Below are 25,783 nucleotides of genomic sequence, written 5' to 3'. Positions count from 1 at the left end.
TCAAATTGCAAACTTCCATTCTGATCAAGGATACAAATGAAAGACCAGTAACTGAGTTTGTTTCTGAAAGATTTTAAATGTGTATTTCCAGAATTTTTGTGTTTTATGCTAAAATGAACAGAAGGAACGTCTTGACCCCAGTCAGTCAAACTGTCTTCTCTCCTCCTAGAAAAATGGGGGAGCCCTGAACAAAGGATATAATTTTACAAATTAGCTAAACCATTCTGGCTGTCAGAAAACGAGTTTTTACATGAAAGTAACAGGAATCTCTCACTCTCTCTTGCTGTCTCTCCCTCTCAAGAAGCATTTGAAGCTAGATCAATTGAAAATGCTAAAACTAAGTTTGAGAGATCCTGATTGGCTAAAGGTTTTAGAAGATCAAACCATGGTAGTTAAATCAAGCCAAGATATGGATCAGCTATCAGCCAATTGAATGGCTGGGAGGACTGAGGGCGCTGAATGGCAAATTGCTGCTCTGACATGCTTCACAGGTATGCATGTGAACACAGGGTAAATGTAGAATTGAATTCTGTAAGTGATGTGGTCAGATGGCCTACAGCTACTGAATATCTTGGCTGACAGATCAGAAAGATACTTGACTACAGTAAGGAAAGGTATGTGCCATGGCTGCAACAGTAAAGTGCCATGATTCTGTGTTTACAAGAAGGAGCAGAAAATCTGAAGAAAATAGCTCAAGTCTAAAGAAAGTCCTGCAATACTAATATCAAATACAATTATATTGGCAATATATTTCTGGAAAACACTACCAAAGAAAATGATATTAATACTCACTATCTTCAATACTCAATTCAATTATTTCTTCTTCTTCAATGATACTGAAAGAAAGAAAAACAATTTTTATTTAAATTGAAAAAGTTCAAACATAAAGTGTATGGAGCTGAATCTTAGATTTTTTTGTCAAGTACATGTTAGGTTGAGTTTGGTGGAGTAATGTTTGCCTCAAGGCCATGTGGCTTATTGTCATATCCTACCAAACTCGCTACTTTATTTGACAATTCAGCCCTTATGGTGAATATCATCGGGGCGGCTTGGTGGCTTAGCGGTTAGCACTACTGCCTCACAGCGCCAGGGACCTGGATTTGATTCCAACCTCGGGCAACTGTCTGTGTGGAGTTTGCACATTCTCCCCGTGTCTGTGTGGGTTTCCTCTGGGAGCTCTGGTTTCTTTCCACAATCCAAAGATGTGCAGGTCTGGTGAATTGGCCATGCTAAATTGCCCATAGTGTTCAGGGTTGTGAGCATTAGTCAACAGTAAACATACAGCAATGGGTCTGGGGGGGTTACTCTTCAGAGGGTCAGTGTGAACTTGTTTGGCCAAATGACTTGTTTCCACACCGCAGGGATTCTATGATTCTTTTATGATATGATTTCCACCCCATCTTACCACGTTCCATTCCTGGTGCAACCTACTCACAGGAGATCCTGGAATTGACCGGAATTCCTGGCACTGGCATCATATTTAAAAGCTCATGTACTCCTGGACAAGCACTGGCAGTTTAGAACAGCCCTGTGTGGTTCCTGACATTTGCCCTGGATATGGCCAAAATGGCAGAAACCCATGCCTCGCTCTGATGGGGTGATGCAAAGGTGGAACTTTATCAACCACACAGGACCAGCAGTGGAAGCCATTATACTGACATCTCATCTCGCCATCCAGGTTACAACAGTCTCAGCTGGTCTGAAGGAACATCCAGTTCTGTAGGAAGAAGGTAAATGCGCTTCTCCACTCTGTCAGCATACATGCAACCATCTTCCTTCTGAAACTTTAAACTCTCTTTACTACTGTTATCATAGAATCTCTACAGTATCAAAAAAGGCCATTTGGCCCAACAAGGCCACGCCAATCCTCTGAAGAGTAACCTTTCACCTTCCCCTATACTTTACATTTACTCCTGACTAATGCACCTAACCTACACATCCCTAAATACTGTGGGCAACTTAGCAAGGCCAATTCACCTAACTTACGCATCTTTGGATTGTGGGAGGAGACTGGAGCACTGGTAGGAAACCCACGCAGACACGGGGAGAATGTGCAAACTCCACACAGATAGTTGCCTGAGGCTGGAATTGAACCCAGGTCAACTGTGAGGCAGCAGTGCTAACCAATGAGCCACTGGTCCACCTCCCAATAAGGCTCATGCTCCAACACTCTCATTATTGCTAGCAACATCTTTCCTCACTCACTGTCACCCACCCAAACCCCTGAAACTACTAAGCCTGCATGTCCTCTGCTCTGCTTACTCATTTGCTAGGGATACTTCTCCACATACACCAAAAGTGACAGTTGTACCACCCATTTTAATTTGTCTTAGTACATGCATCTGTCTCATTCTAGAAAGAAAGCAGCCTCCAAAGGGGCAGAAAGAGTCAAGCTGGTTGTGCGCGCACTAAATATCAAGACAGGATAAAAGTAGTAAGACCCTGGCACCTCTGGATGCAAAGTGCAAAAAGGTAAGATAAGGCAAATGTAGTGAGTGAGTGCTATGACAGCAAGCAAAATGAACTGACTAAGAAACAGTCTTGTTTCCATGTGGATGGTTGGTTTCTTTGGTGAGTTTGGTAAGTTTGCAGCCGCAGTGAGTTGGACTGTTAATGAGACATTTAATAAACAATTATGAGCATCAACTGGGAACTCGTCTCTTCAAGGTGCTTGAGAAAAGTAATGAGCAAAATGCAACGTGATGATCTCGACATTGAGATGGGGCTCACTAATAACCTTAGTGATCTACCACGCATCTCACTATAGCCCACGTCTTTCAGTGCCTGGTAAGATTCCACCCAGACAGTAAAAGCTATAAGTTAAGTATATCAATCTTTAGAATCAAATGTGATGTTCTAATTAAAAAGATCAAAGGACATGATCTCTCCAGGAGCAAAACATTCCAAAGATACACCCAGAACTCTCAAGGGCACAACAAAAGTAGAACGGAAAAGTAGGACCAATCCCCAATTTTGATGCTGTACAAGGGATGGATTTTTAATGGGTTAAAATTGAGCTCTGCATTCCTAAATGTGGTGAAAAGACTGACGTTGGCAATGAGAAGGAATATCACGTTTCAGATGTTTTGAGGCACTTATGAGTACCCCTGAACTGAATATTAAATAGAACAATATCAGAAAGAATTTTGCCTTTGTAAATCCTGAAATATTTTGCATTTGTCATCTTAATTCATGGGAAAATGTGCAATTAAACCTTTTAATGCTTAAAACTGGAATAAGTAGTCAGAATCTTACTGTAGGAACAAAGCTTTCTCTCTTGTTCGTCTTTCCATCCAAAAACATCCCTGGAAGAATATAAGGAGAAAGTGAGGTCTGCAGATGCTGGAGATCAGAGCTGGAAATGTGTTGCTGGAAAAGCGCAGCAGGTCAGGCAGCATCCAGGGAACAGGAGAATCGACGTTTCGGGCATAAGCCCTTAAGGGCTTATGCCCGAAACGTCGATTCTCCTGTTCCCTGGATGCTGCCTGACCTGCTGCGCTTTTCCAGCAACACATTTCCAGCTCTGGAAGAATATAATCCCACCGAAGAATCAGAATATCAGCCTCACTCTCTAAAAACCCAACAAAAGAAATTCCATTGCCCCTTGCAGCAGAAATTAGGATTCCAGCTTCATGTCATAATTTTCAGTATCTGGAAAGCACCTAACAAATCAAGCCCAGCTAAACCTGAAAGTCCAACCAGTCAGAGAAGCGTAGGTGAGTGAGAATTTGATACAGAGCCTTGTTATAAAGCCTGAGTTCTCTTGAAGAGCAGGGACTTAATATCATCCATCCTTTTGAGCTTGTAAGAGACAATTTGAGAGACCAATTTAATCCAAAGAAAATAAATCAATCAATAATTAATAACTAACCTATAGTTCAAAACAAAGAAATACAAACCAACACCAGGCACAAGGAGACGGTACTGTTAATTTGCACAACGACAGCTTATTGTAAGTTACTTTAAAAGAAACTTACCTGTCTGCATGGTGAATTAATTCCTTTTTATCCTCTTTGACTAAAAATTCAATATCCCAACAGATGCATTTGCATTTCTTTTCATATCGCAGAACCTGCTTAGTTTTATTTTTGTCCTGTATTTTTGGAGTAACTGTTTCACGTGTGCCCCATGAAACATTATTCATGTTTACCATGGAGTAAATTGGCAGCAACAAGTATCCACTGGGGATACAGATGATGTACAACAATCCGTAAAATACAAGAGGGAATTCTTGGGGATGCAGCATTGCTGTTGAGAAGTAAAGGATCATCATCGAGATGAAGAATAAGCCTGTTGGAGTAATAAAGGTGTTTTCTTTCAACATTTCACCTAAAAAAGATAACATAATGTTAGCATCAATGCAAAAAGCTCTGAGTCTTGTAGCATGCTCCCTGGAGGGCCGGGTCAGGTCCCACCTTAGGATATAATGACCACAGAGTGGGACCATAACAAGTTGATTAAAAATTTGAAAGAGCCTATGACAAATCCACCTCCAAGTATCATGTAAGTGTGAATAGGAATGACTTTACTTTCACATGAAGGCCCTTGTTTAGTTCAGGAATCACTGCTGTGGCCTTGTTTCACTCATTTTATACTTGAATTTGTCAATCAGAGTCCAACAATTAATGTGGGTTCCCTCTTTGCATGTTTAACGTTCTAATGCTGTTTTAGGGCGATGCACCATTTGTCCACTTATAGCTCAGCTTTTAACAAAACGTGTCAAAGGTGAATTGAAACTGTTTGTGTAGCAGCTGCTAGAGGATAGGAGGTCAACGGAGAAGGGGCAGTGGGGCGGCGAAGTAAAATGGGAAAGGGGTAGAGTCAAGAGGGGGAATAGTTAGAATGGAGCATGGTGTCGGGAAAAAAGAATGGGGATGTGAAAAAGTGTGGAGGAGGAATTTATGAGGTGAAAGGTGAAAGTGGAGAGGTAGAAGGGGAACAGGATGGGGAAGGGATATAGAGAAGTAGGGAAGGGAAAGAATCAAAGGGGAGAGGAGAGTGGGGGTGTTGACTGAACAGAGGAGGGAATTGAATGAATGGGGAGGGGTGAAGTGAATGAGCGTGGGATAAACTAGATGGGGGAGAGGGAGAGTGAACTGTGAGAGAGGGAGCAGAGGACAATAGGGAGAGTGGATGGAGGGAGGGGTTAGAGTGGCCTAAAGGAGGTAGAAGAATTTGAGGGAACATGAAAAAATCTTTTTTCTTCAAGGGTAGTGGGTGTCTAGAATTCACTGCGCAGTTTGATGGTCGAAACAGAAACCCTCAGCTCATTCTGGCTCTGCACATGAAGCATGTCATCTGCAAGACCCCAGACAATTTCTGTGCTGTACCTTTTTTGAAGTCTTAGCCTCTCTCCTAACACTAACAATTTTTAAAATTACAAATATATTTGCAAACATGAAATGGGCTCATGTGAGTTTAATGTCTTCCCCAAGATTTTATCTTTGTCATTCAATGGTGCCCTTGCTGCATTGACACCTGCACAGTCTCCTTTCTAAATATAGTGAATACTTTGTTCTTCTTAATTGAAAGGTCCCTTGACATTTACGATAATAATTTTAACGGTCACACCCATTGGTCTGGTAACTAAATACCTATATGGTTACACCCTCAAATAAAGACATAGGAAGATAGCAGAGCGTAGGTAATTGTCAACACATTTTAAAAATGGTATTAGCACAAAAACTGCATTCCTGGTGGTTTGAATGTTTGGAGGATATGTAGAGTCATAGAGTTATAGAGCACGGAAATAGACTGTGAAGGCCAAACAGTTCATGCTGACCATAATCCCAAACTAAATTATTCCCAACTGCCTGTGCTTGGCCCATATCCCTTCAAATATTTCTTATTCGTGTACTTACGTAAATGTTTTTTAAACATAGTGACTGTAGTCGCTTATCATTCACTTTATCTATCCCCCTCATTATTTCATAAACCTCTAAAAGGTCACCTCTCAACCGCCTACACTCCAGTGAAAAAGGTCCCAGCTTATCCAGTCTCTTCTTATAATTCAAACCGTCCATTCCCAGCAACACCCTGGTAAATCTCTTCTGAACCCTCTCCAGCTTAATAATATCCTTCCTATAACAGGGAGACCAGAATTAGACACAGTACTCCTGAAAAGGCCTCACCAACATCCTGTACAACGTCAACATTAGATCCCAACTCCTATACTCAAAGGTCTGAGCAATGAGGGTAAGTATGCTAAATACTTTCTTTACATTTGTTTAACTTGCTCATTACCTCCTCAAAGAATTCTAACAGATTTGTCAAGCACGACCTCCCCTTGATAAAACTGACAGGTCTGCAGATGCTGTAAATCAGAAACAAAAACAAAAGTTCCTGGAAAAGCTCAGCAGGTCTAGCCGCATCTGCACAGAGAAATCAGGGTGAATGTTTCTGGTCTGATGACCCTTCCTTTGAGGATGGGTCACCGGACCCAAAACATTAACCCTGATTTCTATTCACAGATGCTGCCGGACTTCCTGAGCTTTTCCAACCACTTCTGTTTTTGCTCCCCTTGACAAAGTTGAGCTGACTCAGCCCTACATTTCAAAGTACTCCACAATCTCATCTAGTTATCTGGTGTCATTGGAAGTTTAAGGAGTTAGCCAGGATAGGTCCAGAAGGTCGGGTCATGACAGGAAGGTAGTCAGGTTTGAGAGGTAGTCAGGGTTTGGGGATTTCTCGAGGAGGGTATATTCAGGTCAAGTTGGATTTGTGGGGGTAGCCTCATTGAGAGAACTTACTCTAGTGGTAATGGTGAATATTAAAGCAAATTGTGCAGTTAACCAGGAGTTAGATTACGTTTTAATTTGTCTTTTATTTTCCGGATGGCTATCCAGATAAGCATATTAGAACAGCCCAAAATCTCTGTCTCCAGTTCAGAATCAGAAACAGTTGCACGGATATCATGGGGCAAAGTAAATGCCCATTCAAAGCTGAAATTCCCCAAACAATTCTCCCAGACTGCAACATAATAAAACTTCTACAGGGACCAATGCACAACTTTATGATACGAAAGTCGGAGGAGTTGTTGACAGTGAGGAAGGATGTGGCAGGTTACAGCAGGATATAGAGAAGCTGCAGAGCTGGGCAGAAAGGTGGCAAATGGAATTCAATGTAGCTAAATGTGAGGTGATTCACTTTGGGAAGAATAACAAAAAGATGGGGTACTGGGCTAATGGTCGGATACTTGGTAGTGTGGATGAGCAGAGGGATCTTGGTGTCCATGTACACAGATCTCTGAAAGTTGCCACCCAGGTAAATAGTGCGGTGAGGAAGGCATATGGCGTACTGGCTTTTATTGGTAGAGGAATTGAGTTCCGGAGTCCTGAGGTCATGATGCAGTTGTATAAAACTCTGGTGCGGCCGCATCTGGAATATTGTGTGCAGTTTTGGTCGCCATACTATAGGAAGGATGTGGAGGCACTGGAACGGGTGCAGAGGAGGTTTACCAGGATGTTGCCTGGTATGGAAGGAAGATCGTATGAGGATAGACTGAGACACTTGGGGCTGTTTTCATTAGAGAAAAGAAGGTTTAGGGGTGACTTGATTGAGGTGTACAAGATGATTAGGGGGTTAGATAGGGTTGACAGTGTGAACCTTTTCCCGCGTATGGAGTCGGGTATTACAAGGGGGCATAGCTTTAAATTAAGGGGGGGTAGATATAGGACTGATGTTAGGGGTAGGTTCTTCACTCAGCGAGTCGTAAGTTCATGGAATGCCCTGCCAGCAGCAGTGGTGGACTCTCCCTCTTTATGGGCATTTAAGCGGGCATTGGATAGGTATATGGAGGATAGTGGGTTAGTATAGGTTAGGTGGGCTTGGATCGGCGCAACATCGAGGGCCAAAGGGCCTGTACTGCGCTGTATTCTTCTATGTTCTATGTTCTAACTCAGCCAAACACCTGTCCTGCAGCAGTCCAAAGACCAGAAGATTTGGCCCATGAAATTAAAAGAAAGACAAATATCGGAAATCTCTGATTTATTATTAGCATTCATGTTTGGATTATATGTGAACATTATCCTCTTCCCTACATTCAAATAACATTTAAAAATAAGTGCAATACTGGAACACAAAAGAGCATTAATCCTTTTGTCCCTGAACAATGGCTAAAGAACTACATTCAAACGTTTTTGTGGTTATTCCAGCCACTGCACGTGACCCCGACTGGAAAGTACAAAAGGATGCTAAGTAGATGTACATGAACATCAGAGACGTCTGTAAAGTTTAACAGCCAAATGGAAATGGGACCAGCTGGCACATTTAAACACTAAAATTGATTCCTCGACAGCTCAGCTGTAATATAATTCTGAGAACAGCACAAAAACCAGGTTTTCAGCAGCCATAACTCCATTGCTGGAGCCTTTCCTATAGCATCCATTTTAATGCTGCTGCTTCATTTCATGCAATAAAGTTGACTATTTTAATTTTGCTGAATAAAAGTACTCTTTTTGTATATGAGTTTGTGTTCTAACATAAATATGTACATACATATATTTATATATAAATTGCCATCAGTTGTTCTGTAATGAGACAGTAATTTATTAAGGTTACTAAATATGGGCAGCATGGTGGCACAGTGGTTAGCACTGCTGCCTCACAGCACCAGAGACCTGCCTCAGGTGACTGACTGTGTGGAGTTTGCACATTCTCCCTGTGTCTGCGTGGGTTTCCACCCACAGACCAAAAATATGCAGGTTAGGTGAATTAGCCCATAGTGTTAGCTGAAGGGGTAAATGTAGGGGAATGGGTCTGGGTGGGTTGCGCTTCGGTGGGTCAGTGTGGACTTGTTGGGCCAAAGAGCCTGTTTCCACACTGTATGTAAGCTATATCTAATTACAATTTTAACTCCTTAGATGAAATTCAAAGTGTAAAATTCCTGGGAATCAACCTAATTGGACTAAACCTTCCATTGGGAGTTTCTGTTATAAACTTGAAAGTGGGTCTATATAATAAATAAAATAGGTGGTAATGCACAAAAAAGTAAGGCTCTTAATAGGTTGTTGATTTACGATGGTCCAAAAACTACTTAATTGCTCAGAAGAGGAAAAAAGATATTTGGACCACTATTAATAAATCACAAGAATGTGGGACCAAGAGAACTGAATACAGTTAAGATGCAAAATATTTTGATATTAGCCATGATCTAACTGAATGTTGGAATATTTTCAAGGGCTCAGTGACCTCTCTCTGTTTCTTTGTTCTTCAATACTGTGCATTGCATTTTTACATTACATTTCATTTTCTAATCTGACAAGGGAAAAATGCTTTGAATGTCACTCTGTATCTTTAAATTGGTAATTCATATTGCCAATGATTAATTAATATAAAAGGAAATCAATATTACAATGTTTTAAATTGATTAATTTCAAAGGTTTGCATCAATACAATTAACTCTTGTAAATGTCATTTTATTTGCCAAAACGTAGGTCATGAAACACTCACCAATAATAGACATTATTGTTGCAATCATTAGAAAAGCATAAAAGATGCTCATCACAGCAGCAATTATGATCTGGGTATCTGACTTGACTTTGTAACAGATCAGTATGTAGATGGCAGGAGGCACAACTCCAAGAGCTAGAGCAACGTTTCCATTCCAGTTAAACACAAAGGTAAATGCTCCTGTAAATTGTTGTATACAAAAAGTCACCATCTTGAATTAAGAAGAACTTTGTATTATTAAGATTGGATAAAACAAAATTATCCTATAAGTTTTCTGTCAATAACCTTATATATAATTAAAATTAATCAATATTTAAGAAAACATATTTGGAGGCATTTATATTTTTTCATCGTAACACATGACTGTCATATTCTGGTTTGAGTGGTTCCCTGTCACCAGTTTTCCTTTTTCCATGCTGAGTCCAGAGACTGTCTAATTACCAGTGGTAGAGGACAGACCACTGATGAAAGTAAACAAAGAGGCACTTGCCTTACATAACAAGGTAATTTATTGCATGATAGCAATAGGTACACTTTGCTTTCACTTGCTAAGCATAATTCATTAGGACTATCAGGAACTATACAACAATAACCTCTTCAAGACCTACTTGATAGACCACAATCAAGCATATGTTCAAAATTGCTCCTGCTCAATCACCATAATTTCAAAATAAACAACTATTTCACTGCACCTCCAAAGAAGTTGAGATAGCAAAGTGGGAGGAATTCTAAGAATATTTCTGTCTCATATATTTGATGACCATCCTTGACTTTTCTGCTGCTTGATGCTCATTTTCTCCTCTTCTCTGCAAATGCATTTGGGATTATTTTCTGTTCTAGCTGCTGTACGGTGAAACTTCTTTCTGTTATAAATGGTTCACATTGCTTTAGCAATGCGTATCAGCTGTTGCCTTCAGAAGGTCACATCGTAATGTGCTGTTAGAACGATATCACGATACATAACATGGCATGAGAGTGGAATTATTGACTTAGTATTTGGTTTTTGTAAACGTATTTTGTTTGTTTGATGAAAATGAAAGGTTTTGATGAGAAAAGATGCAAATAACACTATTTTGTGTTTCAGTCTGAAGTGAATCAACACATCGCATAGTATATTCGGTAATTTTTGTAATAAGTGACAATATGGTGCCAATGTATGTAGGTCATATGTCCCGATGACTGGTAGGTTATATCAAATAATACATCTTGTTGATTGTTTGCAATAGGTAGAGTATGGACAGTCCCCACTCAGGTCATGCTTGTAAAACTAAAACCAACATTAGATGTGATTCTGCAAAAGGGCAGCATTACTTAACAATCCTGAGTGTGCTAAGAATTACATTAACAATCAATTCAAGATTATCAATGAGTTTCACAATGGGATTCAATGGAAGCTACTACTGTTCACATGCAGGTCCTGTCCGCTGTAAACTAAAAAAAAGCTTGTGTGATTATTGCAGCTTGTTTCAACTAACTAACACTTGCGGGACAACATTTTCTTGGGTCATTTTCTATGGCAGCACCTCAACCAACCAGAGTTCATTTGCCAAACAATCAGCTTTTTCTCATGCAATATAAATTGTTGCTCCTTTGGAAATTTGGCATTCTTCTCAATCTGCTCTGATGAGTGTAATATGAAAAGCTTTAACAAGCACTTTTTTTTTCATAGCAATATTCAATTTCTGTTATACTGAAAATATTCAGCTATCCTACATTACTAGTTGAGAACATCTCTTGTTAAGAAAAGGGCTGCAGAATCAGTGCTGCAGGTTTGTCAATAATCTGCATTCCCAACAAATAATATCTCTAGCTGCAAGCAGAATTGTTGAATTCACTCTCTATTGTATGGAGGAGACTGTAACAAGGCTTGCCAAATAATTTTCTTAAATAAATCTAATGGTTTGCATGATTCTGAATGCTGGACAATTTCGGGGCATACATCTTACTATGAGACTGTAAAACAGTATGAGAAACTGTCATGATGCAACTTCAATAGCTGAATACAATGGCCTGACTGGCATCTAAAATAGCTTATAATTGTTTATGTAGATCCTGACAGGGTACACTAGGGGATGACTGTGTGTTAGCATAACCTTCATGTTGATGCAGCAATCTGTACTTTAGTCATGGAGGCAAAAAAAAAGTCTGTGCCATTTCATCAGTATGCAGCAAAATACAATCACTAATGCATCTGTGGCACTGACACATTTTTATGATAATGTTGCAGAAATGAAATAAGACCTATGGTTACAGTATGTTATCCCAAGTTAAAGCAAAAAAAAATTCACAATAAAGTAGAAACGCATAGTCACCTGCAATCATTAAAACCACAGTGGCAGGACCTAGAATTGATGCTGCAGTTCCAACAATCTGATACAGAATGTAGAGTTTTGAAATTGAGTGGTTTCTCTTGGATGTTTGTGCTCCACTGTTTAAAAGATCAATTGTATTTGCCAAAGTTGAAGGTACCCAACGTCGTCGTTGATTGTAGAACTCTTTGAACTCCTGTGGTGCATTTGTATAGGCATCTGAAGCTGCGTTGTATTCTACACGCCACCCCTGCTGAAGTAATAATGTACACAGCCAACGGTCTTCTCCTGGTGGAGGTGATAAGTGTACCTGTTAAAGGTGGCTTCCAGCCCAGTATGCTAATATCAATCATTTAAACATCCAAAAATGTTAAAATCTCTCGTGCAAGAATTAGGTCTGTCTTCAGGATAATTCATGCACTCATTGATTAATGTATGGGTAAACTAATTGTATAAATTAAGGGTGATTGTAACAGAACTTAATTTTACATTCAATCTGCTACAATTGCACAGGGCATCAGTAAAACCGCAGCAGAGCATTCTACACAACTTTGATCTCCATACTGAAGGAAGAATATTCTTACGCTGGAGCAGTTGAGAGAATGTTCTCTTGACTGAGCACTGTTCTGAGGATTAATCTTATGAGGAAAGGTTGAGCAGTTTGGGCTTGTACTCATTAGATTTGAAAAAAATGAGTGGAGGTCAAATTGAAACATCAGAGACTCTGAAGAATCTGAAAAAGGTAGACACTGAAACAATATTTCTCTAATGGGGAATCTAGAACTAGGGAGTACTATTTAAAAATAAGGCCTTCTCTACTTAAGATTGGCCTCTCCCATTTAAGATGAAAAGGAGGTGAGTTCTCCCTCAGAGATTGTCTGCTTTTGGGAATTCCCTTCCACAGAAAGCAGTGGAAGCTGGATCATTGAATATGTTTAAAGCTTACATTGTCAGATGTTTGATAAACAAAGATTTCAAGTGAATCTAGTATGTAGAAATTCTAACTCATGTAAAAGCAGGCATCAGTAACATGCATTAGGTTTACCTTGATCATACTGGACAAAATGCTGCCCTGCTGTCGCTTTGGTAGTATATTTTTTCACAACATTATCATCCATTAGGGCTGCTGCCCTGTACAAACTGAAACATCCTGGACTACACAGGACACAGCCTAGCACATGTTCAGCTGTCTTCTGTAGCCAGTGGCCAACAGCGTATTCAAACTTCTGGTACCAAACCATAGGACCTGTTAGGGGTGGGTGAAGATATATATATATATATATAGAGAGAGAGAGAGAGAGAGAGAGAGAGAGAGAGAGAGAGGAGGACATGTACATTTTACTGTTATGCATAGATTTGTTGAGAGATTCAAAATCAGATGATTTTACATGAGAAAGTATGGAGTAAGAAAAGGACATTTGGTTGATTAAATCCGCTTCTTTCATCAACCATTGACAAACAATGGTAATGCTGGGCTAAAATCTACCAGCTCAGGGCAGGAGACTTCAAACTTGAAGCAGAGGAGGTTTACATCTTTCTGTATGTTCTTAGGAAGGAACGACAGTGATAACAGCCAATCACCAACTGGAGGCACTTGCTAAAGTGAAACTGTGAACCCCAATAGGTTTCCAAGAGGGCTTTGTCAATGTCTGCTGTATAGTCCCTTGAGGATTCCCCAATGGCCACCCACCACTGATCCAATGATGCCAGTTAGAGAGGTTACCTCTCCAAACACTGGTCTCCGCACGTCTAGTACTGGCACATTAAAAGAAATTCTACCTTGCCTTCAAGCAAAAGATAGAGGCATCCTCTTCTCCATTCTACTGTCTTAATGGACAGACTGCCAACTCTCCGATTGGACTAGCAACTCTGTGATAGTGGTTGCCATTCTCAGTTGGATGGCATTCTAGTGGTGGTCTCTTAATTTGTCTCTGTCAGTAAATTATCACCAGGAAATCACCATCTGTCTGCGGACATGCACTCGAGATAACATTGTGGTCAATGTTTTTTAAGTGTCTGTCTCAATGTTGCATTTTCCTAAGTTTGAGAGTTTCAGTGGGGTGGATGGTATCTTGATGCCTATGTGAATCACATCAGTTCAGTCAGCCCTTGAACCTTGGGAGAAGCCTAATATTGAGTCAGGAACCTTTTGACAAATACATTTAAAATGTGTTGCTAATTTCAAATGTCATAAGGCCTCTTTCTGACACTTACATCCTTTCCTCCATCGAGAGGCTTCATGGAAAAAGGGAGAGACAGGCAAAGGATTTCTCAATCAGATATGAAATGTAGGTTTATTTCCATGTAAATACTTTGTTTTCCAAGACATTAATTGTCCTTCATGTTTGTAAAGATCGGATGATAGTGGACTAAAGAATCCTTGCTTCATGATCTTTGGGGCATCTATGTATTTAAAGTGTTGCAAAGTGTTGCTAACTTCAACTGCTATGAGTCTGCACAATAAATATTTTTTAATCCACTGATTGATCATAAAGCTCTGTTCTTAAACGATTATGACTATTGAATGGCCAGCATTGTGGAAGTATTTATAGGTTATAGCAGATTTTCTAAAGATACTTATGCATTCAACAGTGTTCAGAAACAGATATTCATATGTCACATTGAATCCATGCTTTCATTTATACTTTGATTTGAAGTCCAGACATCTGTTATGTCTTTGAAAAATTGAATAGTTTTCTGGCTTCACCGATTGAAATTCTATGTTAGATGCCTGTTCAGATAATTGTGAAAGCTATGCTTTAGTTATCTCTGAGGGTTTTGAATATGGAATGGTGCAATGGAAAAATATTATGAATGGTTCGCTGAGTTCCAAATCCAATTCTTTGATTTAGCTCAGCAGGGGTTAACTGAAAAGATTTCAAGGGGCCTATGAACAGTTTGATTGACAGTTTTATAAATATTTAATATGATTATGTCTTTTTGAAGCATTTTTTCTCAATTATTTCTTTATTTTGATAGCTTCACAATTATTTTAGCTTTTTTTGTATGGAGTTTGAAAGACAATAGTTTTATGACCTCCAAAGAACAGCACTTTTTAAAAATGAAGTTGAATGGATGATTGCTTTCTTTTGATGGCTTTGTGAGCATTACAAAGATTATTAAGAGCTGAGTTTTATCCATAGTGAGTAAGTGGTTGTGATTTACTTGAACAAAATAGCATTAAGAGGAAGTACGTATTAGTAGTTTTAGCAGGCTTGAAGTGGATAAATTTCCAGGTCCAGGAGAGATGTAGAGAAGGCTAAGGGGGATGTGATTGAGGTGTACAAAGTGGTGAGGGGTATTGACAGGGAGATAGGGAGAAGTATTTCTGCTTAGTAGAGGGGTCAATAACCAGGATCACAGTTTTAAGGAGCAGTTGGATTAAAGGGGATTTGAGGTAAAATCTTTTCAACCAGCATGTTGTGGCTATCTGGAACTCACTACATAAAAGGATGATAGAGGCAAGAACCCTTGAGACATTTAAGAACCATTTAGGTGAGCACTTGAAATGATGTGGCAGGCAAGGCTGCTGGCTAAGTGCTGGTAAATGGATCACAGTAGATAGATGCTTGATGACTGGTCTAGACACAATGCTCTGATGGGTCTCTTGGTATGCTATAAAAGCTCTATGACTCTCTATAAATCTTTACACAGTGCAAAAATGTAAAGACACATCAAATAAGGTTGAGTAGAGAGAGATAAAACTTCATACCAGTTCCAGTTGGATGTATTCTACCGCATGCAGCCCCGACATCTGGATATCTTCTCAGTCTGTCAACTAACAAGATCAAAGCTGAGGGCTGGAAATCAGTGTCCCCATCCAAAGCCAAAATGTAAGTGTTTTCCTTCTCTGTCTTTTAAGCATAATTAATACAAAAGTGAACTTAAGATTTTGAATAGAAGGATTCAAAATTACTAAGCATGATGGAAGCATACAAGAGCTTGGTCTTTTACATAACATATTTACTATTTTGTATTTAAAATATCTGACAGGGTTAAGTTTGTTAGGCAGGGGATACAGGAAGTAGAGATTCAGATAGGATAGACAAAATTGCCTTTCCATATGAGAGGGATCCTTGATCAAAAGACGACTTGAATTAGGCGTGGCTTCCAGTTGGGTGGAGAGTCTTCTTAGGTACATACAAAACATTTCACTGCTACTGGAAACATGGTGGGTGGGGGGTAGGTGGGAGGAGTTGGAGGGTATTCTTAATCTACTCCTACCCTCAGCTGAGGGATGCAACCAAAGTGAAAGTTCAACCTTTGGGGCAAGGAGAGTTCTGACTGCTAATCACAGTAGGTGATATGATCCTGGATGGATTCAATCCCCAACTCAGGGAATTTGTCTGGGGATAAGTGCAGAGATAGTTGGTGAGGGAGTGGGTCCACAGGGAGAAAGTATGCTTGGGAGCAGAGAGAAATATTTCTCTTGTGGTACTCCTCTCTTAAAATGTCATCACCTATGCTCTGAAATGACAGCCTTCCTGAGGTCCGGGAAACCTGTCTGGCCAATGTTTAATAGCTGTCAGCTGCATTACCAACACCTCCTGGAAGCAGAAAGGCAACCTATTCCTTCTCCTGTCTCTATCCAATCTGAAACGGCAGATGTTTTTGAATCAAGCTTGCAATTTTTACAGTTAAGATATTTCACTTGACTCAAGCCTATTGTTTGGATTTAAAATTCATCCCGAACACAATTTATAAACTGTTATCACAGATCCTTATTTTGAGACATTAGAAAGGAAGCCCCATAATTTACCTTTAAGGCATTGGTAGTAGATATTTCATCTTCAAATTTGCCTGACAAGGTCATGTATTTTTTATTTAATTTCCATCCCAGCAGATAATACATGTACATGATCTGAAAAGAAGAATGTAATGTGTAAATAAAAAATGCTAGCAAACACAGGGCCAAATCATGCACTGTCCCCCGTCACTGCTGTAGCTTTGCTATTTGACTCATTTAAAGTGCCAAAATTGAATCACATGCCTTTGAAACATCACTCACTTCATACATATGTCTCAGGTTCCTCTATTGCTTTGGAGATTTTGGTTTCCATTCTCAACCAAGTCAATGTTGAAGAGTGTCAATTATCTTCTTAGATTTCAGATTTAGAACTTCTTTAGTGTCTGAAACCTCAACAGGAATTTCAAAACAGCCTCACTATATATGTATATTAACAGGAAAAGGCAACTTTAATCTCAAGCACCTTTAAGGGAATTGGTAAATAATTTATTGCTATAACTTAGGCAGCAAGATGTGTCAGTGGTTAGCACTATTATCTCACAGTATCAGGGACTTGGGTTCAATTCTACCCTTGGGTGACTGTGTGTGTGGAACGCAGAACATAGAACAGTACAGAACAGAAACAGGCCCTTTAGCCTGCAAGTATTTTAAAATTTATTCACAATGATGGAATCACTGGCTAGGCCAGCATTTATTTCCCATCCATAATTGCCCAGAGAGCAGTTAAAGTCAACACATTGTTGTGGGTCTGAAGTCACATGTACGCCAGACCAGGTAAGGATGGTAGTTTCCTTTCCTAGAAGACATTAGTGAATCAGATGGGTTTTTCCGACAATCGACAATGGATTCACGATCATCGTCAGACTCTGTGTCGAACATGATGTCACATTAAACTAATCTCTTCTGCCTGCCTGTCCTTGGTCCATATCCCTCCATTCTTTGCATATTCATGTGCTTATCAAAAGTCCCTTAAACACCCCTATTGTATCTGCCTCCACCACAACTGCTGGCGACACGTTCCAGACTCCTATCAAGCTCTGTTAAAAAACTTGCCCTTCATATATCCTTTCAACTTTCTCCCTCTCATTTAAATGGATGCCCCCTTGGATTAGATATTTCAACTCTGGGACAAAGATTCTGACTGTCAACCCTGTCTATACATCTCATAATTTTTGCAGACTTCTATCAAGTCTCGCCTCAGCTTCTGCTGCTCCGGAGAAAACAACCAAAGTTTTTTTATCTCTCCTCATACCCTCTAATCCAGGCAGCATCCTGGTAAACTCCTCCTGCACTCTCTCTAAAGCCTCCGCATATTTCCTGTAATGTAACAATCAGAATTGAACACAATACCATAAGTGTGGTCTTACCAAAGTCTTATAAAGCTGCAACATGACATCCGACTCTTGTATGCAATTCCCCGACCAATAAAGGCAAGCATGCCACACACCTTCTTTACCACTCCATCTACTTGTGTGGCCACTTTCAGGGAGCTATGGACTTGAACCCCAAGATCCCTCTATACATCAATGCTGTTTGGGGTCCTTCCATTAGTGGGCGGCACGGTGGCACAGTGGTTAGCCTCACAGCACCAGAGACCCGGGTTCAGTTCCCGCCTCAGGCGACTGACTGTGTGGAGTTTGCACGTTCTCCCCGTGTCTGCGTGGGTTTCCTCCGGGTGCTCCGGTTTCCTCCCACAGTCCAAAGATGTGCAGGTCAGGTGAATTGGCCATGCAAAATTGCCCGTAGTGTTAGGCAAGGGGTAAATGTAGGGGTATGGGTGGGTTGCGCTTCGGCGGGTCGGTGTGGACTTGTTGGGCCGAAGGGCCTGTTTCCACACTGTAAGTAATCTAATCTAATTAACTGTATACTTTTCCTTAACATCAGATTTCCCAAAGTGCAGCACCTCATACTTACCTGGATTAAATTCCACCTTCCATTTCTCTGTCCATGATCTATAACCAGCTGTAACCTTTGACCATCTTCTACACTATCAACAACTCCACCGACCTTTGTGTCATCTGCCCATCTACATTTTCATCCAAGTCATTTACATATCACAAACAGCAGAGATCTTTGCACAGATTCCTGTGGAACACCACTTCTCACAGGCCTCCAGCCAGAAGAACACCCTTCCACCACTACCCTTGGCCTTACATGGTCAAGCCAATTCTGAAACCAAATAGCCAAGTTGCCATGGATTCAATGCATGGAACCTTGTCGAAAGCCTTACTAAACCCATGTAGTCCATATCTACTGCTCCAAGCTCATCCATCACCTTCCTCACCTTCTCGAAAAATTCAATCAAAATAGTAAGACATGACCTGCCACACACAAAGCCATGCTAACTGTTCCTAATTAAGCCATGCTTTTCCAATTGTACATCAATCTGATTGCTAAGAATTCTTTCCAATAGCTTCAAAACTACCAATGTGAGTTCTATAGTTTCCTGGATCATTCTTATTTCCCTTCTTGTACAGAGGAACAACACTGGTGACTCACCAATCCTCTCCAGTGGCTAGGGAGAAAAGAAAAGATCTTGGTCAAGGCCCCAGCAATTTCCTCTCTTGTCTCTCTCAATAACCTGGGATACTTACCATCAGGCCTGGGGTTTTATCCACCTTAATGCTCTTCAGGAGATCCAATACTATTTCTTTCTTGATCTAAAAATGCTCCAGTATATTACCATGCTCCACACTAATCTCATTATCCTTCATATCCTTCTCCTGGGTGAAACAAAGTACTCATTTAGGATCTCACCCACATCTTCTGCCTCCAAACACAAGTTCCCTCCTTTATTGTTGAGTGGCTCTACCTTCTCCCTAGTTATCCTCTTGTTTTTAATGTATGTATAGAATGCCTTGGAATTCTCTTTAACCCTACTTGCCGAGGTCACTTCACGGTTCCTTCTTGCATTCCTAATTCCTTGCTTGAGTTTTTTTTCCTGCTTTCTTTATATTCCTTACAGGCCCTATCCGATTTTAGCTTCCTAAACCTTACATGTGCTTTTTTTCCCTTTTGACGTTTGAGTTTGCACATTCTCCCTATGTCTACATGGGTTCCCTGTGGTTGCTATGGTTTTTTCCCGCAGTCTAAAAATGTGCCCGTTAGGTAGATTGGCCATGCTAAATTGTCCATAGTTTCCAAGGATGTGTAGTTTAGTTGGATTAACCATATTGAATGCAGGGTTACAGGGATAGGTGTGGGTAGTGGGGCTGGGTGGTACGCTCTTTACAGGGTCGATGCAGACTCAGTAGGTCAAAAAGCCTGCTTCTGCAATGTAGGGATTTTATGCTTTCATGAAAACTCACTGACTTGACTCTTTTAGACGAACGATTGTTTGTCTCATCAAAAGAACATAAAGAATATACAATCCTTGGAAAGATGTAAAAATTGCAGGGGTGTTGTGGTGGGTAATTTTACTTTCTCCTATATTGACTAAGACTCACTTCATGCTCAGTGCTTGGTTGGAGCAGAATTCGTAAGAACCATTCAAGAGGTTTCTTGACATAGGATTTAAACAGTCCAACCAGAGAAGGGGTTATACTGAACCTGGTTTTAGGAAATGAGAATGGCCAGGTGAATGAAGTTTCATAGAATCCCTACAGTGTGGAAACAGGCCATTTGGCCCAACAAGTCCACAATGACCCTCTAAAGAGTATCCCAGACCCATTCCCCTATCCTACATTTCCCTTGACTACTGCACCTAACCTACACATCCCTGAACACGACAGGCATTTTAGCTCGGCCACTTCACATAACCTGCACATCTTTGGACTGTGGGAGGAAACCAGAGCACCCAGAGGAAACCCACGCAGTCACTGGGAGAATGTGCAAACTCCATGCAGTCACCTAAGGCTGGAATCGAATCCAGGTCCCTGTCGCTGTAATACAGCTGGGGAAAACTTCAGGAGTAGTGATCCTAATACTATGCGTTTTAAGATGCTCATGGATAGGGATAACAGCAGTCCTTGGGCGAAGGTATTAAATTGGGGAAAGGCAAACTACAACAATATTAGGCAAGAACTGGAGAATATTGATTGGCAGTAACCGTTTGAGGGTAAATCCACATCGGACATATGTGGGCATTTCAAACAGCAACTGATAAGAGTTTAGGAGCGACAAGTTCCTGTGAGAATGAAGCATAGGTATGACAAGTTACGTGGACCTTGGATGACCAGGGATGTTATGACTTTAGTCAAAAGAAACAGGAAGAATATGTAAGGTCAGGGAGGATGGGAACTGACAAAGGCCTTTAAGTATATATGTAGAAAAGAACTTACAAAGGAATTAGAAGGGCTAAAAACGGATGATGAAAAGTCATTAGCAAACAGGATTAAAGAGAATCCAAAGGCTTTTTTATGCTTATATAAAAAGCAAAAGGGTAGTCAGGGAAAAGGTTGATCTACTCAAGGACAAAGGACAGAATCAACGTGTGGAGCCAGAAGAGGTAGAAGAGATCCTAATCAAATACTTTGTGTCAGGATTCACCAAAGAGAAGAAATCAGTGGAAGGTGATCTCAGGGAAGGGAGTATCAAAGTTCTAAGCCAAATTGCTATTAAAAGGAAGAGGTAGTATGCATCTTAAAAAGTATTAAAGTAGATGAGAGTTTAGGAGCGACACAGTGACTCAGTAGTTAGCACTGCTGCCTCACAGCACCAGGGACCCACCTCAGTCTGTGTGGAGTTTGCACATTCTCCCCCTGTCTCCGTGGGTTTCCTCCAGGTGCTCCAGTTTCCTCCCACAATCCAAAGATGTGCAGGCCAAGTGAATTGTCCATGCTAAATTGCCCATAGTGTTAGGTGCATTAGCCATGGATAAATATAGGGTAGGGAAATGGGTGGGTTACTAGTCGAAGGGTCGGTGTGGACTTGTCAGGCCAAATGGCCTGTTTCCATACTGTAGGGAATCTAATCTGATAAGTCCCTGGATCCTAATGGGATCTGTCCCAGAATATTGAGGGAGGCAAGAGAACAAAATGCTGGAGCATTGACAGACATCCTTGCATTCTCTTTGACCACAGGTGAGGTCCAGATGACTGGAAGAAAGCCAATGTTGTCTGTTGTTTAGGAAGGATAGAAATTATAGGCCTGTGAGCCTCCTGTCAGTGGTAAGGAAATTATTGGAAAAGATTCTCAGGGACAAGATCATTACACATTTAGAAGGAAATGGACTTATTAGCAATAGATAGCATGGTTTTATGCAGGGGAGGTTGTGCCTTACTAACTTGATCAAGTTTTTTGAGTAGGTAGTGAAAGTGACTGATGAGGGAAAAGCAGTTGATGTTGTCTACGTGGACTTCAGTAAAGCCTTCAACAAGGTCCCTCATGGCTGACAGGGACAAAAAGTGAAGTCACATGGTATTATGGATGACCTGGCAAGATGGATACAAAGCTAGTTTAGTCATTGGAGACAGAGGGCAGCGGTGGAAGGATGACTTTTGGAATGGAGGGTTGTGACTAGTGGTGTTCCACAGGGAGCAGAGCTGGGATCTCTGCTGATCATGGTCTACGTAATTGATTTGGAGGAAAGCGTGACTGGTCTAATTAGTAAGTTTGTGGACGATACAAAGATTGGCGGAGTTACGGAGTGTGAGGAGGATTATCAGAGGATACAGCAGAATATAGACCAGTTAGAGGGATGGGCAGAAAAATGGAAGATGGAGTTCAATCCTGACAAATGTGAGATGATTCATTTTTTGGAAGGTCAAGTACAGGTAGAAATTATACAGTGAATGGCAGAACCCTTAAGTGTATTGATATGCAGAGGGGTCTGGGAATACAGGACCACAGATCACTGAAGGTGGTAGCGCAGGTAAATAAGGTAGGAAAAAAGGCTTATGGCATGCTTGCCTTCATTGGAAAGGGCATTAAGCATAAAAGATAGGCAAGTTATGCTGCAGCTTTATAGAACTTTAATTAGGCTACACTTGGAATATTGTGTAGAGTTCTGGTCACAGCACTACCAGAAGGAGGTGGATGCTTTGGAGAGGGTACAGAAAAGGTTTACGAGGATGTTGCTGCACATGGGAGATTTTAGCTGTGAAGAAAGATTGGATAGACTGGGTTTGTTTTCACTGGAATACAGGCAACCTGATAGAGGTTTACAAGATTGTGAATGGCATGGGTAGAGTGGAAAGTATGAGGCTTTTTCCCAGGGTGGACGGGTCAATTACTGGGCAACACAGGTTCAAAGTGGTGAGTGGGGAGGAAGGGGGTGTTAAAACACATGTGCAAGATAAATTTTTCACACAAAGGGTGGTGAGTGCCTGGAACATGCTGCCAGAGGAGGTGATTGAAGCAGACACAATAGCAGCACTCAAGAAGCACCTGGACGAATACATGAATAGGAGGGGAATAGGGTTATATGGATCCTGTAAGTGAAGACTGTTTTAGTATGGAAGGGCAAAGTGTGTCAGCGCAAGCTTGGAGGGTCAAAGGGCCTGTTCCTGTGCTGTATTGTTCTTTGTTCTTTAATACAAATAAAGTTAATATTGCCAAACATAACTAATGAAGGAGATAGTGACAGCTGCAGATGCTGGAAAGTGAGAGTCAATGAAGTATGAAGGTAGATAAAGCACAGCTGGGCAAGCAGCATCAGAGGTGGAGGGCAGTCGATCAGGATTGGGGAAGGAGAAAAGGGGAAAGATATATAAATAGAGCGAGGGGGTTTGGGACTGGGGAAAGCTTGGTGGGGTGCTGCTCCTCAGTTGCTGCCTGAACTGCTGTGCTTTTCCAGCATCACTCTAATCCAGAATCTGGCAATAGGTGGATGCAGTTAGAAAGTGACTGTGATTGGTCAGTGGAAGGGTGGAGCAGATAGCCGGGAAGGAAAATGGATAGATTAGGTCAGGTCAAGGGGGCAGGGCAGAAAGGGAGGGGTGAAGCTGGGATGAGGTGGAGAGATTTGAAAGCTAGTGAATTTGAAAGCTACAACACCTTGGTTGTAAGGTCCCGAGGTGGTTCTTCCTCCAGTTTGCATGTAGCCTTATTTTGATGGTGGAGGAGGCCCAGGATGGACGTGTCATCAGGTGAGTGGGAAGGGGAGTTGGATTGGCTGACAACTGAAAGGTGGGGTCAATTGGAGAGTATGGACCATAAATATTCCCTGAACTGGTCCCCAAGTTTGCAATTGGTCTATCCGATGTAGAGGAGACCACATTGGGAGCAACGGGTGCAATAAATTAGGTTGGAGGGAATGCATGTCTACCTCTGCCAGACTTGAAATGATCCTTTGGGGTCTGATGGAGGTAAGAGGGGCGTTGTGAGGGCAGGTATTGCACCTCCTGCAGCTGCAGGGAAAGATGCCAGGTGGGGAGGAGAGGTTAGTGGGAAGTGTTGAGCTAAACAGGGAGTCGCGGAGGAAATGGTCCTGTGGAAAGCAGATAAGCGTAGGGGAGAAAGTATCATTTTGGTAGTGGGGTCAGACTGAACAAGGCAAAAATGAAAGAGGATAGTGTACTAGATTTTCAGGATAGTGGGGTAGAATGGGAGGACCAGGGAGACTCTATTCTTGTGGTTGTGAGGGTGGGGTTTGAGGACAGAGATGCGGGAAATGGAGGAGATGCGGATGAGGGCATTGCTGATCATAGGGGAGGGGAAATTATGGTCCTTGAAGTAGGAGGATATCTGGGATGCCCTGCAGTGGAATCACTCATCCTGGGAGCAGATACAGCAGAGGTGGTGGAATTGAGAGCATGGGATCACATTTTTGCAGGAGGAGGAGGTGAAAGGAGATGTAGTTAGGGTAAATGTGGGAGTTGCTGGATTTGAAATAGATGTCAGTACTGCGTTGGTTGCTGGAGATGGAGATGGAGTGGTCCACGAGGGGAGGGAGGTGTCAGAGATGGTCCAGATGCATTTGAGGTCAGGCTGGAAGGTGTGGGTGAAGTTGACGAACAGTTTGAGCTCCTAGTGGGAACGCGAAGTAGCGCAGATAGTCATCAATGCAGGTGGAGGATGATGCCAATGTAGCTGCTAATTTTTTTTCATGCTAGCAAAATTTGAGTATTACTATATCAACCTTAAATGTTCAAATTAAGATTACTTAGGTTATGAATTTTATAAACAATAACTAAATCTACTCAAAACTTACACACTTATGTCTACGTCTCAATAAACCATGATACCTGCTAAGTATAATAGCATAACAACCAAATACTTAAAATGAACTGCTCAACACTGGGAAACACTGTCAACAGTATTATATAACGGATGTCTTATTATTGCCAGAAGGTTATTTCTTGGTAGTAGCAACACACTCCTAAATGAAAAGCTTAAGATGATTTTTCTTGACTTACAATGTGATAGCCACACCCTGAAATTCATAACTTCTACTACATGTACTCTAAAATTGTCATGGTATTATATTGTTGAACTAAAATGGGATTATAGAGGAAGTGGTTTGTCAATATAATTACAGTTTTTGATCCATTCAGTTATTGGGTCAAGTTACATTGGAAAGTTTGTTTTAGACTTAACATTAGGTTTACATGAAGAACTCTCTTCGACATATCTTTCTGTTACATAAAACATGGATATCATGGGATCTAAAAATTACTAAATCGCTTCAGGCTTAACTTTCTGTACAAAGAATATCTCATCCTTTCGTAAAGAAAAATTCAATCATGTGAATAGGAGGGATTACAACATTTGATGGGAGCCTGGTACACAGCTTCAGAGCCTGATATGAAATGCAGCTTTAAAGCACCAGACAATCATATACTTAACATTGTGTAATATGATTTTCCAGGTTTCCTATTTAGTAGGAATGGTTTCTATTTGCATGGCCATTTTATGCTATGTTCATTAGTTAAACATACTTGAGACCATCTCTTCTTGTGCCGAATTTTCTGCTTGTCTTTCAAATGAACATAAAGTATGTTTCCATATGGAAGAGTATATGTGATTCTTCCACCATAAGGTGTCTCCATTATGGTTTGCTTTACTATGTCATCATCTTCTTGTTCATCCTTCAAACTCTGTTTTTCATGCGAGAAAATCCTGCCAACAAAAGATCAATTCCAAAAAATTAACTGCAAGTTTCTTCTTGATATCCATGACATATACATGACACATATGGTATTGGAGCAGTCTTAATGTTGAAACTGTGTGTTTGCACAACGCCTCAAAAGTATCACTTACATGAATGGTCTCTCCTCATTATTAAAAGTCCCTGACTAAACAAAAACATTCTGCAAAATGAAATTGTCACTGTTCTCAGAAACAGACCAAAGACTACAATGCATTAGTGCCATTCATTTAGTTTTTCATATAACAA

General features: G+C 40.8%; 1 protein-coding gene across 1 annotated transcript in view; it reads right to left on the bottom strand.

Annotated features, from left to right (window-relative positions):
• Nucleotides 1-25,783, bottom strand: part of LOC122553184 (chitin synthase chs-2-like) — a 55,630-nt gene that overhangs the window by 11,603 nt on the left and 18,244 nt on the right. The window contains exons 7-14 of the mRNA XM_087991441.1: nucleotides 25,326-25,506; nucleotides 16,519-16,620; nucleotides 15,472-15,613; nucleotides 12,805-13,005; nucleotides 11,763-12,047; nucleotides 9,451-9,630; nucleotides 3,978-4,329; nucleotides 793-836 (exon numbers count right to left, since the gene is read on the bottom strand). Coding sequence (XP_087847567.1) covers nucleotides 793-836; nucleotides 3,978-4,329; nucleotides 9,451-9,630; nucleotides 11,763-12,047; nucleotides 12,805-13,005; nucleotides 15,472-15,613; nucleotides 16,519-16,620; nucleotides 25,326-25,506 — 1,487 coding nt within the window. The remainder of the gene's footprint in view (nucleotides 1-792; nucleotides 837-3,977; nucleotides 4,330-9,450; nucleotides 9,631-11,762; nucleotides 12,048-12,804; nucleotides 13,006-15,471; nucleotides 15,614-16,518; nucleotides 16,621-25,325; nucleotides 25,507-25,783) is intronic.

This window comes from Chiloscyllium plagiosum, unplaced genomic scaffold (assembly GCF_037043375.1).
Source record: "Chiloscyllium plagiosum isolate Xiang-an unplaced genomic scaffold, Cpla_swu_hap1 HiC_scaffold_10, whole genome shotgun sequence".
Classification (NCBI taxonomy): Eukaryota; Metazoa; Chordata; class Chondrichthyes; order Orectolobiformes; family Hemiscylliidae; genus Chiloscyllium; species Chiloscyllium plagiosum.
Note: the sequence above shows the minus strand (reverse complement) of the source record. Positions and strands in the feature narration are given on the sequence as shown.